This window comes from Ranitomeya variabilis, chromosome 1 (genome assembly GCF_051348905.1).
Source record: "Ranitomeya variabilis isolate aRanVar5 chromosome 1, aRanVar5.hap1, whole genome shotgun sequence".
Classification (NCBI taxonomy): Eukaryota; Metazoa; Chordata; class Amphibia; order Anura; family Dendrobatidae; genus Ranitomeya; species Ranitomeya variabilis.
Window position 1 is genome coordinate 275,028,411 of NC_135232.1, and position 20,833 is coordinate 275,049,243.

At 44.4% G+C, this 20,833-nt stretch overlaps 1 protein-coding gene across 8 annotated transcripts in view; it reads right to left on the reverse strand.

Moving 5' to 3' along the window:
* Positions 1-10,825: 10,825 nt before the first annotated feature.
* Positions 10,826-20,833, reverse strand: part of SIRT4 (sirtuin 4) — a 44,162-nt gene continuing 34,154 nt past the window's right edge. For 7 of the 8 annotated variants that reach the window (XM_077294641.1, XM_077294670.1, XM_077294631.1 and 4 more), the window contains 2 exons: positions 20,474-20,768; positions 10,829-11,350 (listed from right to left, as the gene is read on the reverse strand). In XM_077294641.1, coding sequence (XP_077150756.1) covers positions 11,171-11,350; positions 20,474-20,768 — 475 coding nt within the window. In that variant the 3' untranslated portion in view covers positions 10,829-11,170. Of the gene's footprint in view, positions 11,351-20,473; positions 20,769-20,833 lie in introns of all 8 variants that reach the window. The other variant, XM_077294694.1, reaches the window with a different exon arrangement.

A 20,833-nucleotide genomic window follows, 5' to 3' on the forward strand; every position in this document is an offset into this window, starting at 1 on the left:
ATAAACTTCTGTGAAGCACTTGGGGGTTCAAAGTGCTCACCACACATCTAGATTAGTTCCTTGGGAGGTCTAGTTTCCAAAATGGGGTCACTTGTGCGGGAGCTCCAATGTTTAGGCACACAGGGGCTCTCCAAACGCGACATGGTGTCCGCTAAAGATTGGAGCCAATTTTTCATTCAAAAAGTCAAATGGCGCTCCTTCCCTTCCGAGCCCTGCCGTGCGCCCAAACAGTGGTTTACCCCCACATATGAGGTATCAGCGTACTCAGGACAAATTGGACAACAACGTACGTGGTCCAGTTTCTCCTTTTACCCTTGGGAAAATAAAAAATTGTTGCTAAAAGATCATTTTTGTGACTAAAAAGTTAAATGTTCATTTTTTCCTTCCATGTTGCTTCTGCTGCTGTGAAACACCTGAAGGGTTAATAAACTTCTTGAATGTGGTTTTGAGCACCTTGAGGGGTGCAGTTTTTAGAATGGTGTCACTTTTGGGTATTTTCAGCCATATAGAACCCTCAAACTGACTTCAAATGTGAGGTGGTCCCTAAAAAAAATGGTTTTGTAAATTTTGTTGTAAAAATGAGAAATCACTGGTCAAATTTTAACCCTTATAACTTCCTAGCAAAAAAAAAATTTGTTTCCAAAATTGTGCTGATGTAAAGTAGACATGTGGGAAATGTTATTTATTAACTATTTTGTGTCACATAACTCTCTGGTTTAACAGAATAAAAATTCAAAATGTGAAAATTGCGAAATTTTCAAAATTTTTGCCAAATTTCCGTTTTTTTTCACAAATAAACTCAGAAATTATCGACCTAAGTTTACCACTAACATGAAGCCCAATATGTCATGAAAAAACAATCTCAGAATCGCTAGGATCCGTTGAAGCGTTCCTGAGTTATTACCTCATAAAGGGACACTGGTCAGAATTGCAAAAAATGGCAAGGTCATGAAGGGGTTAATGCCTCAGTTAAGATCTGTTTTTAATACCAACCTGGAAGATGCTGGAGTGCCACCCTCTAAGAATGAAGCCACTATTGTGGTTATTCCTAAGCAAGATAAAGATCCCCAGCTCCCAAAATCATATTGTCCAATTTTGCTACTAAATATGGAGATTAAAATACTACCTAAAGTCCTTGCAAACTGTCTTGCTAGAGACATTACGCATATCAAACATCAAGATCACACAGGATTCATGCTGAATAAGTCGACAGCAATTAATATCAGACTCAGTGGTGTAATTTGCAGCGAAGGTGTTTGACATTATAGAGTGGGAATACTTATGGCTGGTGATTTCAAATATGAGCTTTGGTGAGAGATTCATTTCATGGGTTAAGTTACTATACTCCGCTCCACAGGCTAAAGTAAAAGCAAATGGGTTAGTATCCGGTAGCTTCTCTTTGCACAGGGGAACGAATCAGGGTTGCCCCCTCTCTCCACTGTTATTCTCAATAGCAATTGAGCCTTTGGCAGCAGCATTGAGAATATCAACAATTTAAATATGGTTCTTTAATTGAAAAAGTAGCTTTTTATGCTACGATATATTACTAATTCTAAATGATTGGCCCATTTCATTAAAGGAGGCAATCTCCATAATAAATACTTTTGGAACCTTTTCAGGTCTTACAATTAATTGAGATATGCCAATAAGCCATGTCGTGACATTCCCCCTGACGAATCATGTGTAAAACGCGAGTTGGGGCTGGGACTATACACTACCGTATTGCATCACTTGATGTAAGTATTATGCCTGATCTGTGGTCCTTTTATCCTTAAGGTAGCTTCACACTAAGCGACGCTGCAGCGATACAGACAACGATGCCGATCGCTGCAGCGTCGCTATTTAGTCGCTGTTTGGTCGCTGGAGAGCTGTCACACAGACAGCTCTCCAGCGACCAACGATGCCGAAGTCCCCGGGTAACCAGGGTAAACATCGGGTTACTAAGCGCAGGGCCGCGCTTAGTAACCCGATGTTTACCCTGGTTACCAGTGTAAAATGTAAAAAAACAAACAGTACATACTCACCTTCGCGTCCCCCGGCGTCCGCTTGCCTGCACTGACTGAGCGCCGGCCCTAACAGCAGAGCGGTGACGTCACCGCTGTGCTGTACTTTTACTTTACGGCCGGCACTCAGTCAGTGCAGGAAGCGGACGGCGAGGGACGTGTGACAGACATCAGAGGGTGAGTATGTAGTGTTTGTTTTTTTTACTTTTACGATGGTAACCAGGGTAAACATCGGGTTACTAAGCGCGGCCCTGCGCGTAGTAACCCGATATTTACCCTGGTTACCATTGTAAAACATCGCTGGCATCGTTGCTTTTGCTGTCAAACACAACGATACACGGCGATCTGACGACCAAATAAAGTTCTGAACTTTAACCAACGACCAGCGATATCACAGCAGGATCCTGATCGCTGCTGCCTGTCAAACTCAACGATATCGCTATCCAGGACGCTGCAACGTCACGGATTGCTAGCGATATCGTTTAGTGTGAAGGTACCTTTAGTACATGCTACCCTATTTGTATAAACTAAAGGTACCTTCACACTAAACGATATCGCTAGCGATCCGTGACGTTGCAGCGTCCTGGATAGCGATATCGTTGAGTTTGACACGCAGCAGCGATCAGGATCCTGCTGTGATATCGCTGGTCGTTGGTTAAAGTTCAGAACTTTATTTGGTCGTCAGATCGCCGTGTATCGTTGTGTTTGACAGCAAAAGCAACGATGCCAGCGATGTTTTACAATGGTAACCAGGGTAAATATCGGGTTACTAAGCGCAGGGCCGCGCTTAGTAACCCGATGTTTACCCTGGTTACCATCGTAAAAGTAAAAAAAACAAACACTACATACTCACCCTCTGATGTCTGTCACACGTCCCTCGCCGTCCGCTTCCTGCACTGACTGAGTGCCGGCCGTAAAGTAAAAGTACAGCACAGCGGTGACGTCACCGCTCTGCTGTTAGGGCCGGCGCTCAGTCAGTGCAGGGAAGCGGATGCCGGGGGACGCGAAGGTGAGTATGTAGTGTTTGTTTTTTTACATTTTACACTGGTAACCAGGGTAAACATCGGGTTACTAAGCGCAGGGCCGCGCTTAGTAACCCGATGTTTACCCTGGTTACCCGGGGACTTCGGCATCGTTGGTCGCTGGAGAGCTGTGTGACAGCTCTCCAGCGACCAAACAGCGACGCTGCAGCGATCGGCATCGTTGTCTGTATCGCTGCAGCGTCGCTTAGTGTGAAGCTACCGTAAGAGTTCTGGCTGAAACTTTGTTGTCTGTGTACCTAGCACATTCTTTACAAATCATCTATGTATAGTTGTGGATACTCTGCATTTATTCACATCTTTATTTTCCTTGTATAATTTTAACATTTTCAATAAATTGTATATTTTATGAGACTTCTCAGCACTTGTGTTGCTTTCTGTTGGTATATGTGATCATAAGTGCCTTTACTGTTACAATGGTATGTTGTTTTTATGTACGCGGCAATGATTATCCTTATATTCTTATACAAGGATGTGGTTCCTAAAAAAAAAATGGTTTTGTAAATGTTGTTGGAAAAATTAGAAATTGCTGGTCAAATTTTAACCCATTAAACCCCTTCATGACCTTGGGATTTTCTGTTTTTCCGTGTTCGTTTTTCGCTCCCCTCCTTCCCAGAGCCATAACTTTTTTATTTTTCCGTCAATTTGGCCATGTGAGGGCTTATTTTTGAGGGACGAGTTGTACTTTTGAACATCATTGGTTTTACCATGTCCTGTACTAGAACGCTCTCATTTTTCATATTTCTAGTGCAGTAATGCAGTTCAGTTTTCATGTTTGCATGTTTCAGCGCTGCAGTGTACTGCCTTATTTACTTGACTGTACTTGAGTTGGTGACTCTAGGTTCAGCACCTCTTTACACTTAGTCTATGTTTGGATGTGACGGTCAGTTTTTTGAAACGTGTACTAGAAAACGGGAAAAAAATTCCAAGTGCGGTGAAATTGCAAAAAAAGTGCAGTCCCACACTTGTTTTTTGCTAGGTTCGCTAAATGCTAAAACTGACCTGCCATTATGATTCTCCAGGTCAGTACGAGTTCATAGACACCTAACATGACTAGGTTATTTTTTATCTAAGTGGTGAAAAAAAATTCCTAACTTTGCTATAAAAAAAAAAAAAAAAAAAAAAAAATTGCGCCATTTTCCGATACTCGTAGCGTCTCCATTTCTCATTTTCATGATCTGGGGTCGGTTCAGGGCTTATTTTTTGCGTGCCGAGCTGGCGTTTTTAATGATACCATTTCGGTGCAGATACGTTCTTTTGATCGCCCGTTATTGCATTTTAATGCAATGTCGCGGCGACCAAAAAAACGTAATTCTGGAGTTTCAAATTTTTTTCTCGCTACGTTGTTTAGCGGTCAGGTTAATGCTTTTTTTTATTGATAGATCGGGCGATTCTGAACGCGGCGATACCAAATGTGTAGGTTTGATTTTTTTTTTATTGATTTATTTTGATTGGGGCGATTTAAACTTTTATATTTTTTTAACTTTTGCCATGCTTCTATAGCCTCCATGGGAGGCTAGAAGCAGGCACGACACGATCGGCTCTGCTACATAGCAGCGATCTGATGTTCGCTGCTATGTAGCAGAAATGCAGGTGTGCTGTGAGCGCCGACCACAGGGTGGCACTCACAGCTACCGAGGATCAGTAACCATAGAGGTCTCAAGGACCTCTATGGTTACAATGTAGAAGCATCGCTGACCTCCGATCATGTGACGGGGGTTGGCGATGCGCTCATTTCTGGCCGGAAGTGCCGGTTAAATGCCGCTGTCTGCGTTTGACAGCGGCATTTAACTAGTTAATAGGCGCGGACAGATCGCGATTCTGCCCGCGCCTATTACGGGCACATGTCAGCTGTTCAAAACAGCTGACATGTCCCGGCTTTGATGCGGGCTCACTGCCGGAGCCAGCATCAAAGCGGGGCTTCTGACCTCAGACGTACTATCCCGTCCGAGGTCAGAAAAGGGTTAAACTCCCTAACAAAAAAATAATGTTTCAAAAATTGTGCAGATGTAAGGCTGGTTTCACACTTGCGTTTTTTTTTTTAAAACGCTGCAGATCAAAACGCAGGTGGTGAAAAAACGCATGTAAACGCGTTTACATGCGTTTTTCCTGCGTTTGCGTTTTTTAAACGCATGCTGAGAAGTGTGTGACAGCTGCCAATCATCAAAATCAACTAGAAAACCCACTATAAACAGAAATAGCTAGGGTTAGGATCCCTAGTAACCCTAGGGATCCTAACCCTAACCCTAGGGATCCTAACCCTAACCCTAGCTATTTCTGTTTATAGTAACCCTAGGGATCCTAACCCTAACCCTAGGGATCCTAACCCTAAGGGTTAGGATCCTAACCCTAAGGGTTAGGATCCCTAGGGTTACTAGGGATCCTAACCTTAGGGTTGGGATCCCTAGTAACCCTAGGGCTAGGGTTTTCTTGTGTTTAGGGTTAGGGTTTTCTTGTTTTTTCTTGTGCTTAGGGTTTTGTTTTTTCTTGTGTTTTTCTATAAAAACGCATGCGTTTTTAACGCAAGCAAACGCATGTGCTTAAAAACGCATGCGTTTACATAGACAGCAATACATTTTTTTGCCGCGAATAAACGCATGCGTTTTTTTTTGCGGCAAAAAAAACGCCGCTAGAAATTACTACAGGTTGCATTTCTGCAACTGAACGCACGCGTCAAAAAACGCATGCGTTGCCGAAAACGCGTCAAAACGCATGCTAAAAAACGCATGCGTTTTTTAATGGTAAGTATAGAAAAAAAAACGCATGCGTTTAGCGCTAAAACGCTGCAGATCAAAACGCAAGTGTGAAACCAGCCTATAGTAGACATGTGGGAAATGTATTAACTATTTTGTGTGACATAACTCTGATTTAAGGGCAAAAAAAAATGTAAAGTTTGAAAAATGCCTAATTTTAGATTTTTTCAGAAATTAACAAGTCATATCGAAACAAATTTTACCACTATCATGAAGTTTAATGTGTTACGAAACAAAATCTCAGAATGGTGGAATCCGGTAGTCTTCCAGAGTTGCTACCTCAAAGTAAAACTGGTAAGACTCGTAAAATTTGGTTTGGTCAGGAAGGTGAAAAATGAGAGAAAACTGACATACATTGCCTATAAAATATACCCTAGCTCATGACTGGTGAATATTTAATTTTTTATCTTACAGGTAGCCCAAAGATGTGTTAAACTTCGGTATGTTTCCTAATTTGGGGCACCTTAATCCGGCTCGCTTTTGATTCAAGACTAGCATGCATGAGAAAGCATTTTGGATAGATTTGTAGTGCTTCTGTGGGTTCTTCAATAGAAAAATAGTAAATACATATATGCAGTATGGTTTTGTATTGAGGGTCAGTGAACACATGCATGAATTTAGATATAGAATACGTAGCCATTACAAAAAAAACCTTTATTGCATTTAATTATTTCACTCAGTACATTTAACGGTTTCACAATAAAATATCGCTCACATTTCATCATTATATCACAGTCCACAAACATCCTGGAAGTAATCCATGTACAATCCACAAGTATTGAGGTAGTTTGATAATTCAACAATTGTAAAGTCAGAATTTTATGATAGATGCTAAATGTCTTCACTTTCCTCTTTGCATTACAACATTCTTCAATACATTCGTGCCTTTTATAAGTTACCCTTGACAGCGTACTTACATTATATTTATACAATGGGTGCACAAATTATTAGGCAAGCGAGTATTTTGACAATATCATTTTTAGGCCAAATTCACAAGACTGTATTTCTGGTGTGAGTGCTGTCTGTGAAAAAGCGGACAGCACATGGACAGTACTAGGACCAATGTTATTCAATAGGGCAGTGCAGATGAGCAGCATGACCTAGTGTTTTCCGTGTGTCGGATGAAACTCGCCTATTGGAGTCTATGAGTGCCCCAAAAAAAAAAAAAGTAAATCGGATGTCATACAGAACCTCCATATACACTCCAAACTGTATAAATTTGAAGGATTGTATAGTGTATAGTGAGTGTATAAAGCAAAGCAGGTGATGTGTATTTGTGTAATGAGGGAGGTTGCGGCCTAATGATATACCATCCTTTATCAAGGTATGTAAGCTTATTAGGCAGCTTGAGAAGAATGAAACGTGAAGCAACCTGGAACCCATGATCCTCAAGTACTGTCATATTACAGATCTGCAACCTCCCTGGAGGCCCAGAAATACAAGGTTTTCAGAGACCTGGCCAAGGTAAGGCTGAAACCCAACCACCATCAAGAATGGGCCAAGAAATATCTAAAGACAGCTTTTTCAAAGATTTTATGGACTGATGAGATGAGTGACACTTAAAAAGACCAGATGGATGGGCTTGTAGCTGGATAAATAAGGCCGGCGTCACACTTGGCGTAAGACAATACGCCACGTATTATACGTCCGTACTACGGCCGTAATACGGAGAAATGTTCCCAAAATATTGATCCGTAGTCAGGGTGTGTCAGCGTATTTTGCGCATGGCATCCTCCGTATGTAATCCGTATGGCATCCGTACTGCGAGATTTTCGCGCAGGCTTGCAAAACCGACATCTAATGGATTTATGTGCTCAAATGTTCGGGAAAACATATATACAGTGTGTATATATATATATATATATATATATATATATATATATATCATTGAGACACATATATATATATTCTGTATTTAGATTTTATTCAGCGCGATATCTGTGAAAAGCCGGTAATTCAATTGCCGGCTTTTCATTTCTCCTTCCCAAACCAGACAGGATATGAGACATGGTTTACATATAGTAAACCATCTCATATCCCCTTTTTTTTTGCATATTCCACACTACTAATGTTAGTAGTGTGTATGTGCAAAATTTCAGCGCTGTAGCTGCTAAAATAAAGGGTTAAATGGCGGAAAAAATTGGCGTGGGCTCCCGCGCAATTTTCTCCGCCAGAATGGTAAAGCCAGTGACTGAGGGCAGATATTAATAGCCAGGAGAGGGTCCATGGTTATTGGCCCCCCCTGGCTACAAACATCTGCCCCCAGCCACCCCAGAAAAGGCACATCTGGAAGATGCGCCTATTCTGGCACTTGGCCACTCTCTTCCCACTCCCTGTAGCGGTGGGATATGGGGTAATGAAGGGTTAATGCCACCTTGCTATTGTAAGGTGACATTAAGCCAGATTAATAATGGAGAGGCGTCAATTATGTCACCTATCCATTATTAATCCAATTGTAAGAAAGGGTTAAAAAACACACACACATATGATTAAAAAGTATTTTAATGAAATAAACACAGCGGTTGTTTTAATAATTTATTGCTCTCTCAATCCATTTGCAGGCTCTCGCTTGGCAAAATAATAAACGCACAAGATACATACCCTCAGCTGAACCGTCACGTCCCACGATGTAATCCATCTGAAGGGGTTAAAATAATTTACAAGCAGGAGCCCTGCTAATGCAGCGGTGTGCTCGTGCTTGTAATTCCCCGGCGAATGAAGGAAATGTAGGTCATTGACCTACATTTCCTTCAGTCGCGGTGATGCGCCCCCTGGTGGATGTCCTCATATGACCTGGAGCGTGGGAAAAAGTTCCCAGGCTGCAGTTCATGAGAACATCCAGCAGGGGCGCATCACCGCGACTGAATGTAAGTACAGATCCAGCTTTCCTTTCAGCACCCGGGGGATTACAGACACGAGCGAGTGGTTTATCGCAGCTCGTGCCTGTAATATTAGTTAACCCCTTCAGATGGATTACCTCGTTGGACGTGATCGGACATCAGAAGGTATGTATCTTGTGCGTTTATTATTTTGCCAAGCGAGGGCCTGCAAATGGATTGAGAGAGCAATAAATTAAAACAACCGCTGTGTTTATTTCATTAAAATACTTTTAAATCATGTGTGTGTGTGTTTAACCCTTTCAAACAATTGGATTAATAATGGATAGGTGACATAATTGACGACTCTCCATTATTAATCTGGCTTAATGTCACCTTACAATAGCAAGGTGGCATTAACCCTTCATTACCCCATATCCCACCGCTACAGGGAGTGGGAAGAGAGTGGCCAAGTGCCAGAATAGGTGTATCTTCCAGATGTGCCTTTTCTGGGGTGGCTGTGGGCAGATGTTTGTAGCCAGGGGGGGGCCAATAACCATGGACCCTCTCCTGGCTATTAATATCTGCCCTCAGTCACTGGCTTTACCACTCTGGCGGAGAAAATTGCGCGGGAGCCCACGCCAATTTTTTCCACCATTTAACCCTTTATTTTAGCAGCTACAGCGCTGAAATTTTGCACATACACACTACTAACATTAGTAGTGTGGAATATGCAAAAAAAAAGGGGATATGAGATGGTTTACTGTATGTAAACCATGTCTCATATCCTGTCGGGTTTGTGCAAGAGAAATGAAAAGCCGGCAATTGAATTACCGACTTTTCACTAACACCGCTGCGTATTTCTCGCAAGTCACACTGCTGGTCCGTGTGGAATCCGTATTTTTCTCGCCCCCATAGACTTTCATTGGCGATTTTTTTTGCGCAATACGCTGACAAACGCAGCATGCTGCGATTTTGTACGGCCGTAGAAAGCCGTATATTACGGATCCGTAATATACGGCTGATAGGAGCAGCCCCATTGAGAATAATTGTGCCGTATGTTATGCGAGTTTTACGGACGTAGTTTCTGCGCTCTTATGTCCGTAAAACTCGCATGTGTGACGCCGGCCTAACAGGCACAGACCTCCCACTTCGTCTCAAAACACGAGCAAGGTGGAGGTGGGACACTAGTACTCGTTGGTATTATTAAAGTTGAGCTAGTTGGACTCAAAATCAACTCCCAAAGCTACTACCTACTGCTACATCGCATGCATCGAAGTTCTCCTCTACTTGGCTAGTAAAGGCTTTAAAGATGAAAGAATAATGACATAACCCCTTCCTTGCCTGATCTAAACCCTATTGAGAACTTGTGGGCACTTTTTAAACGGATCATTTATGGTGAAAGAAAGCAGTCACCTCTCTGATCACTGTCCGGGGCTGCCCAAAAAGTTGATTGTCAACAGATCAAGAAACTGACAGACTCAATGGATGACTGTATTGAAAAGAAGGGTGGCTATATTGATCACTGATATTTTTCATGTAAATGTCAGAAATGTATGTCTGTACATTTTGAGTTGTTCTTGAACTACCAGGAACCAACAGTGACAATATTACGAGTGTTGAGGTATATCATTCCCTATTCTATGGTAGATTTTCAAAAAACATGGAAATCCTTCTCTACTGGTAGCTGCAGGTAATTAGTAAGCTATCTTAAAGGGTTATATAATCACTATGATTCCACAGCTAGAACCCCCACCATTCAATAGAAAGGGTGTTTTATGTTCCCCATTAAAAAAAGAGAAGCAGGAGCTCATGTGAGAAGCTGCTCCATTTATTAAGTATGAGACTCCTAAAAATACATGAATGCTTTCAACTCTCTTGCAATCAGTCTCATAAATTCAAATAAGGAACACAAGATACCCATATTCTAATCACTGGCAGGTGTCCCAGGACTGGGAACCCCCAATAATCAAATAGTTATCTTTGCTGAAGATGAATGATGGGATTTAAAGGGAATCTGTCACCTCATTTTTCGCATATACTGTAAGCTGCGGCCACCGCCATTAGGGGCTTATCTACAGCATTCTGTAGATAAGAATCAGTCCGATGGGCGTCAAAGGTCCGGCGCCTCCCATCTTCATGCGATGACGTCCTCTTCCTTGCTTCTGCCGTGGCGCCTGCGCAGGCGTACTTTGTCTGCTCTGTTGAGGGCTGCCCTAAACAGGGCAAAACAGTAAGCCTGCGCAGGAGCCGTGACAGAAGCAAGGAGGATGACGACATCGTATGAAGATCGGAGGCGTCGGACCCGGATCTGTTACACCCATCGGACCGGACCGCCCCTGGGTGAGTATAATCAAACTTGTTTTTCTTATCTTTCAGGTTACATGGGGGGCTTATGTACAGCATTACAGTAGATAAGCCCCTAATGGCAGTAGCCGCAGCTTATATACGAAAAATGAGGTGACAGATTCCCTTTATTTATGGGACAACCCATTTTTAACTTAAATTGAATATCCCATTTTTATCATCATGTAGTTTTTAACATCTCTTGACACCATTCAGCCCTCAATTTCTTGCTGCTGTGGATCTATCGTCATTATCCTTGGTAAAACAGCTCCGCAACGAGCGTTAACTTTAAGCGAGGCCAGGTGATCCGCTCTAGTGTCTCCAATGTTAAGTATAGCAACAGGAATGCCCTTTTCTTTGGCTTTTATTGCAAACCGGTATCCAGAATAAACCTGAACAAAAGCAAAAATCAGATACAAGAGTCATTACATTATGTTTGAACCCAATTTAAATAATTCATGGCTGTTTTTTTTTTTTTTTTTACTTTGTTCAGCTTTGAAGACTCTTATTTTTGAAGGCAAAAAGTTACACTTTACAAAAGGTTCATGGGAACCAGACATGGGTGTACTCAGTCTGTCATCTGACTGTCAGCTGATATTCACATTTCAACACAAGAGCTGCAGGCATAATTATTTGGAAATTAAGTCTATAAAACCAATACTTGCTTGTCAAGTGATAAACATATCATAAGGCGAATGCACTCTGTGTCATTGTGCAGAAACCACAGATACAACATAAGCGTGTGTAAATAGGTCGCACCCCATTTCAGCGTACACTACAAGCCTTTTTTTACTGCTCTTTGCTGAGGAAAAAGAAAGTTAGCAGGAAACCCGTGCTAACCGTCCCGACTCCAGCGTGGGATCGGCCACGTGGTCGGCGATCTTGGCGCCAAAGTCGCGTTTTGTATGACGCCTTCCCCGCCATTTTTTCAGCCAATTAAGGAGCGTGGGAAGCGTGATGACATAGGGAGAGAGAGAGGGAGAGGGAGGGAGGGAGGGAGGGGGAGAGGGAGAGGGAGAGGGAGGGGGAGAGGGAGAGGGAGAGAGATCCTAAAAAAGCAAAAGTCGCTCAACCCTAGTATCCATTATAGTCTAAAGGATGGTTTACAAGTCTTGGTTTTTTTTCAGGCTGTTTGTCTGCAAAATATACCGTAATATGTGGAGATGTCTGTTTTCGATCCGAGTCATGAATACAATTCTAAGAATCCATGAAAAATCACTGACACATTGCCATCTGACATCTACTAAAAGCGCGCGTTACTGTCTGTGTTTAACATTACAATGGACAGGATAAGTTTTGCAATTTTTTTCTTACTTTTAATTCCCTAATGGTAAAAATCGGACTCACTGACTAAATACTGTTGAAAATCTGATCCAGCTCACAGATGAAAATTGGTCGGTTTTTATTTTTTCCAACTAGAAAAAAAAAAGGACATCTGCATGAGAGGTTACCGATTATTAACCCGACCTCGGACATACCTAGTAGGCCATTTTTGGTACTAACCAACCAAGAACGTACTGGGAACAAGGTGTCTGCTGATTCTCACAACAGGGTATCTGAGCTCATCATTACAGGGGTTTTCACGCCATTCCCCGACAACTATGCGAATCACAGCGTTTTCGGCAATGGAATTGCTTGACTCACTGATGTCTAGCCTATAGGCTGGAGCCTAGCAACATCAGAGTCACCAGGGCCAGCTTTGATTGGTGCAACACTGTCCGATCGCACCAATCAGAGTGCACAGAGGTGATCTGACCTCAGCATGGCTGCCCTGCACATACTCATTCTAGCTTACGACATGTGCAGGGCATACCGTCGTTCTATGCTGGGCCTTGTGGTGCCACAGACTTTTTCAAGCATGTGCTGTCACTCCTTGTGTTCCTGCTGATTTAGAAAAAAGACGTTCCTGATCATTCCGATTTCTGATTTTTCCTAATACACCCCAATCTCCCTCTTTCCCCCCCTTTTGCGGCCGAGCACTGATAAGTACTTGACTGCTTGATTTTTGGGATATTTTTTTGTTTGTGCGTTGCTGACCAGTGACACAAATCACTGATCAATGTCCGTGCTCACAGTATTCCAAGACATTTTTAGTCCCTGTCTATTCCCCATTCCGTTCGTGCATCCTACAGCCACCGATCAGATGCACGTCACTGATTGGCACATGTGCTTACTTTTGGCCAGGACTTTTTTTTTCCTATTTTTTTTAATCTCCATTTTGCACCACATACGTAGGTGTGTCTTACAGCAATAAAGCGGTGACACAAATTACTGATCAGACTCCGGTTGTTACCGTATTTTTTGGCATATAAGACGCACTTTTTCCCCAAAAAAATTGTGAGGAAAATGGGGGGTGCGTCTTATATTCGGAACGCAGGCTTACCGGCATTGTGGCGGCGACAGAGGTGCGGGCATGATGTGGCACGGTGAGCTGTATGGCGTGAGCAGGTCCCATCCATATTTGAGGTGAATCTGCGGCCCGGTATTGATGGAGAGCAGCAGCGCTGGTGAGTTACGGTATTTTCCGGTGGCGGCGGCCATCTTGCTGAGGCCGCGCGTGCGCAGATTCACTACTCTGCGTCCCAGGGCTTCAGGAAAATGGCCGCGGGAGGCCGTGCGTGCACAGATGGAGATCGCGGCGGCCATTTTCCTGAAGCCCTGGGACGCAGAGTAGTGAATCTGCGCACGCGCGGCCTCAGCAAGATGGCCGCCGCCACCGGAAAATACCGTAACTCACCAGCGCTGCTGCTCTCCATCAATACCGGGCCGCGGATTCACCTCAAATATGGATGGGACCTGCTCACGCCATACAGCTCACCGTGCCACATCATGCCCGCACCTCTGTCGCCGCCACAATGCCGGTAAGCCCGCCGCCACCAGGAAAACCACCCAGCTCTGCTGCTCTCCTTCACTACTGCTGTGGCGTCACCTCAAATGTGGAAGGGACCCTGGCCGCTGCCACCTGAGGAAGTGACCGCACGTCTGCCACCGCCACAGCAACCTCCCCATGGACACCAGGCCATGGCGTCGCCCACCTAAGCAGGATGGGATCCTGCTCAGGTGCACGCCGTTCCGCCCACCACACCTCAGCATCACCTCACCTCTGCCACCACCATGCCTCCTGTGACCCTGCTCTGCCACTGCCTGCCCTCAGGTAAGAGATCTTAAATTCGGACAATAAGACGGACCCCCATCTTATAAAAAATCTTTTTTTCTGCATTTTTCACCCCAAATTTGGGGTGCGTCTTATAGGACGGTGCGTCTTATATGCCAAAAAATACGGTAATTTTTGCTAATTTTTTGTTTGTGCAAAAAAAAAAAAGAATTGAATAAAAAATAATTTAGATTAGTTGATAGGACTAGATTAGAGACAGTAAAAATATACTGTAGTAATCAGTGTCTACTACAGTAATTTTTACTGAATTTAGTCAGGGTTAGTGTCAGATAGACCGGAAAAAAGCTGTTGAGCACCAATCAACGATACACATCAATGATCGGCCTCCAGTTGTTGCTTTTCTTTTTTTGATTTGAAAGAAGAATAAAAAAAAAGTGTAGAGTAGTTGATAGGACTAGATTAGAGACAGCAAAAAATATACTGTAATGTATAGTAAAATTAGTGATCGCTGGTCAAATTTTAACCATTCAAACTTCCTAACAAAAATATTATGTTTCAAAAATTGTGTTGATTTAAAGCAGACATGTGGGAAATGTTATTAACTATTTTGTGCCACACCTCTGATTTACGGGCATAAAAATAAAAAATTTGAAAATTGCAAAATTTTCCAAATGTTTGCCAAATTTCTGATTTTTTTCACAAATAAACGCAAGTCATACTGAACATTTTTTTACCTCTATCATGAAGCACAATACGTCACAAAAAAAAAACCACTCAGAATCATTGATCCGTTGAAGTGTTCCAGAGTTATTGTAAAATGTAATCTGCTCATGAAAGTGAAAACAGGCTTGGGGAGTAAAGGGGTTAAATATATGTCAGTTCTTTATTAAACATTATTAGCTGCTTATCTAGTATTAAAGGGGTTGTCCACGTTCAGGAAAGTTGGCCCAAATTGAGTAAAATTCCTAAAACACTGCCAAAACAGCAGCCAAAAACTGAGACTGGAGAAAAGTGGGGGTGCCGACACTGGACCTAGGATGTGATGTCATGCTGCAGCCAAAATACTGGCTCTGGAGTTAGGGTGCCAACATTGGATGTAGGGAAAGTGAGTACCTGCTGAGTTTGTTATTTTAAGTATTTTACAGTTTGAGGCGGACTTTCCTGAAAGTGGATAATACTGTTAGAGCTCTATACATCTGGAGCATTACTGTACTGTTGGGATTCCCTGTCAGATTCCATATGAATCCAGTACAAGATAGAATTGAATCTTGTGGAAGTATTTGATCATATACAGCCACAATTGTGAAACGCAAATTGGGTCGATGATGGGTGAGACACTGCTCTAAGAGTATGTGCACACATTGCAGATTTCCTAAGGATCCGCAGCGTTTTCTGCAGTGCAGAAACGCTGCAGATCCGCAAGTGATTTACAGTACAATGTAAATCAATGGTAAAAAAAAACAAAACGCTGTGCTAATGGTGCAGAAACGCTGCGGATTAAAAGAAGTAGCATGTCACTTCTTTTTTGCGGATTTGCAGCGTTTTTGTACCCATTTCATTATAGAAATCCGCAGGGGTAAAAAACGGAGTAAATAAGCAATACCGCACAAAAAACGCGTCAAATCCGCACCTGCGTTTTCTGCCAAGAGTTGCAGAATCCGCACCAGAAATTCCTGAGCCTAATCAGCAACGTGTGCACATAGCCTAATGCTCTACTTAGGCACTTAGGCTACGTTCACATTTGCGGCTAGCGCCGCAGCGTCGGGCGCCGCAGCGGCGCCGCATGCATCATGCGCCCCTATATTTAACATGGGGGCGCATGGACATGCGGTGCACTTGCTTTTTGCGCCGCATGCGTCCCTGCGGCGCCCGCGTCGGGGCGCAGAGGACGCAGCAAGTTGCATTTTTGCTGCGTCCAAAATCAATGGAAAAAAGGACGCATGCGGCGCAAAAAGCAGCGTTGTGCATGTGTTCACATTTGCGCTGTGCGTTGCGGCGGCGACGCTGCGGCGCACACCGCAAATGTGAACGTAGCCTTATAGAATAAGTATCTTACCAGGGTGATCTTTCTTGTCCACAGTGACCTTTATTCTTCACATTTACACCCATACTTTTTTATCCTGCACATCTTCTTCTTGGTTTATCATGCAGAGCCACAGTAACGCCTCCACCCAGGCTCTGGTCATAGGGTCTCAAACCAAAAACTTCTGTCTCTGATTAAACTTTCAGGGGACATACTCTCCTTAAATGGGTTTTCTCAGAAACAAAAGAAAGGATACAGACATTACAGCAGGGGATCACAGCTGATCCTTTCTGTCAGGTAAAACATTTCACTTACTGTTTTTAACCCCTTTCTGACCTCGGACGGGATAGTACATCCGAGGTCAGATCCCCCGCTTTGATGCAGGGCTCCGGCGGTGAGCCCGCATCAAAGCCGGGACATGTCAGCTGTTTTGAACAGCTGACATGTGCCCGCAATAGCGGCGAGTGAAATCGTGATTCACCCGCCGCTATTAACTAGTTAAATGCCGCTGTCAAACGCAGAGACCTCTATGGTTACTGATCGCCGGTAGCTCTGAGCGCCACCCTGTGGTCGGCGCTCATAGCACAACTGCATTTCTGCTGCATAGCAGTGATCTGATGATCGCTCCTATGTAGCAGAGCCGATCGCGTTGTGCCAGCTTCTAGCCTCCTATGAAGGCTATTGAAGCATGGCAAAAGTAAAAAAAAGTAAAAAAAAATGTGAAAAAAGATTAAAAAATATAAAAGTTTAAATCACCCCCCTTTCGCCCCATTCAAAATAAATCAATAAAAAAAAAAAAAATCAAACCTACACATATTTGGTATCGCCGCGTTCAGAATCGCCCGATCTATCAATTAAAAAAAAGCATTAACCTGATCGCTAAACAGCGTAGCGAGAAAAAAATTTCAAACGCCAGAATTAATTTTTTTTGGTCGCCGCGACATTGCATTAAAATGCAATAACGGGCAATCAAAAGAACGTATCTGCACCAAAATGGTATCTTTAAAAACGCCAGCTCAGCACACAAAAAATAAGCCCTCAACCGACCCCAGATCATGAAAAATGGAGACGCTACGAGTATGGAATTTTTTTTCACCACATAGATAAAAAATAACCTAGTCATGTTTGGTGTCTATGAACTCGTACTGACCTGGAGAATTATAATGGCAGGTCAGTTTTAGCATTTAGTGAACCTAGCAAAAAAGCCAAACAAAAAACAAGTGTGGGACTGCACTTTTTTTGCAATTTCACCGCACTTGGATTTTTTTTCCCCGTTTTCTAGTACACGACATGGTAAACCAATGATGTCGTTCAAAAGTACAACTCGTCCCGCAAAAAATAAGCCCTCACATGGCCAAATTGACGGAAAAATAAAAAAGTTATGGCTCTGGGAAGGAGGGGAGCGAAAAACGAACACGGAAAAACCCAAGGTCATGAAGGGGTTAAACAATGTTTTACATCAAAGAAAAATTGTGCTGCTATCCCCCGCTGTCCTATCTGTATACTCAGTTGCTTCCTCCCCTGCCCAGGAGCTGTGGAATGATCAGACCATGTCCCTGCACGGTCAGACACGGCCATTACACAGTACACAGCAGGGGCACATTTATAAGATTATCTCAGCACAGGGACATTTTTATTTAACACATCCAATTGTGGAAGTTATTATTCCAAGATCTATTGAGTAAAATAAACTTTGTTTGTGGGACACCACCTTTAAGTAGCACCAGTATCTGTGATAGTCTATGGGGCTGTTCACATGTAAATAATTTCTAGAGGAATGAGTGGTCAGTGCAAAATTGTGGAAACATGTTCAATATTGATCTAAGTTTTGGATCAAACTTAGCAATTAAAATCTGAGTCCGTGAAAAAAAAAAAATAAGACAGCACTTGGATGCTATCTGTGTGCTGTCCATTTTTCATTGACTGATTGATAAGAAAGAGAAGGTGGAAAAACCGTTTTCTTCTCATCAGTGAAAAAACTGATGAAACTCTGATGACATTCTGATGTAACGCGGTCCATTTTTCTCGGACATCATAAAATCTGACTTCTGAATGAGGCTAAAGGTACCTTCACATGGAGCGACGCTGCAGCGATAGCGACAACGATGCCGATCGCTGCAGCGTCGCTGTTTGGTCGCTGGAGAGCTGTCACACAGACAGCTCTCCAGCGACCAACGATGCCGAGGTCCCCGGGTAACCAGGGTAAACATCGGGTTACTAAGCGCAGGGCCGCGCTTAGTAACCCGATGTTTACCCTGGTTACCAGCGTAAAATGTAAAAAAAACCAAACACTACATACTTACATGCGTCCCCCGGCGTCCGCTTCCTGCACTGTGTGAGCGCCGGCCCTAACAGCAGAGCGGTGACGTCACCGCTGTGCTGTGCTTTCACTTTGCGGCGCTCAGTCAGTGTGGGAAGCGGACGCCGGGGGACGCATGTAAGTATGTACTGCTGTGTTTTTTTTTACATTTTACGCTGGTAACCAGGGTAAACATCGGGTTACTAAGCGCGGCTTAGTAACCCGATGTTTACCCTGGTTACCAGTGTAAAATATCGCTGGTATCGTTGCTTTTGCTGTCAAACACAACGATACACGGCGATCGGACGACCAAATAAAGTTCTGAACTTTATTCAGCGACCAGCGACATCACAGCAGGATCCTGATCGCTGCTGCGTGTCAAACTAAACGATATCGCTAGCCAGGACGCTGCAATGTCACGGATCGCTAGCGATATCGTTACAAAGTCGTTTCGTGTGAAGGTACCTTAATTGGACGGGAAATATGAATGCTGCCTCTCCCAGGGGAAAGAAAACAATCTCACTAGTGTAACCTAAAGGACCTAGTGAAATGTTCTTTCCTTCTCGGTGAGAGCCAATTTGCCCTAGTGCCAGTGGCACAATGCCGGGGGCGGGTCCGACCCAGAGAGGAGGAGGAGGAAGAAAAAAAAAAAAAAAAAAGAGAGACGCGGGCCCTTTAAATCCTCGGGCGGCGCCGACCGCCGCCACGACCAGCCCCCCCCCCCCCTTCCGATACCAGCGCTGGCATTGGGCCCCCCTTTTGATACTCACCTCTCCTGGTCCCTGCGGCAGCTGCAGCGTCTTCGGCGCCCTCTGACTCTGCGACGTCTCACGGCAGAGGGTGCGATGACGTCATCACTGCGCGCTCAGCCTCTCTGTCCTGAGCGTTGCAGAGCCGGAGAGACGCTGAGTGCACCGGACCTGCGCTGGGAACGGGAGAGGTGAGGATTTTACTTTTTTTTTTTCTTTATGTCTGACTCAGACACACTGGGGGCAATGCTGGACACTGGGGCAGATTGCTGGACACACTGGGGGCAATGCTGGACACTGGGGCAGATTGCTGGACACACTGGGGGCAATGCTGGACACGGGCAGATTGCTGGACACACTGGGGGCAATGCTGGACACTGGGGCAGATTGCTGGACACACTGGGGGCAATGCTGGACACTGGGGCAGATTGCTGGACACACTGGGGGCAATGCTGGACACTGGGGCAGATTGCTGGACACACTGGGGGCAATGCTGGACACTGGGGCAGATTGCTGGACACACTGGGGGCAATGCTGGACACTGGGGCAGATTGCTGGACACACTGGGGGCAATGCTGGACACTGGGGCAGATTGCTGGACACACTGGGGGCAATGCTGGACACTGGGGGCAATGCTGGACACTGGGGCAGATTGCTGGACACACTGGGGGCAATGCTGGACACACTGGGGCAGATTGCTGGACACACTGGGGGCAATGCTGGACACTGGAGCAGATTGCTGGACACACTGGGGGCAATGCTGGACACTGGGGCAGATTGCTGGACACACTGGGGGCAATGCTGGACACTGGAGCAGATTGCTGGACACACTGGGGGCAATGCTGGACACTGGGGCAGATTGCTGGACACACTGGGGCAATGCTGAACACTGGGGCAGATTGCTGGACACACTGGGGCAATGCTGGACACTGCGCCTGTGCGGCCGCCCGGCTTGTGAATCCCAGCCCCACACTCTGCATAATGCATAACACACTGCGGGGCTGGGATTACCAAGGTGGGTGGCCGCACACGCACAGTCTGCAAGCCTGGCTGTGACATCAGACGGCCAGAGCTCTCTGCGCCTGCACCAAACAGCGATACACAGCGCAGGCGCCGGATTTCATGGGTAAACAGCGCTGAGGGGGCGGCGCCCTGTGTTGAGTGACGGCAATGGGGAGGGCGCCAAACACGGGAACAGCCCCGGGCGGCAAAAGCTCTAGCTACGCCAGTGCCTAGTGCTCAAATAAAAGCTCCATTAGCATCATTAACAATGAAAAACCACAAAATATCACCACTAACAAACTATGTTATGGGCAAACAGATGCTCACCTCAAGTGACGACCCAACAATGAGCATTGCATCCGCTTCACCTAAACAATCAAACAGAGAGTCCACCAATTCTCGGTTTACGTTGTCACCAAAAAGAGTCACATGTGGTTTTAGCGCACCTCCACATTTATCACAAGATGGCACATGGAAGTATGATACTTGCTCATCTGTTAGGAAGACGTCGCCATCTGGTGCCACTCCATATGCTTGCTCTTTCCACGATGGATTCAAAGCTATGAGCTTTTCTTGAAGTTCAGATCTCTTGATCACTGTGTGACAGCAGAGGCAAATCACCCTGTACAGAGAATTAATATTTCCTTATAGAGTATAGTATGAGAAAACTGACACCATTGAGAGGAT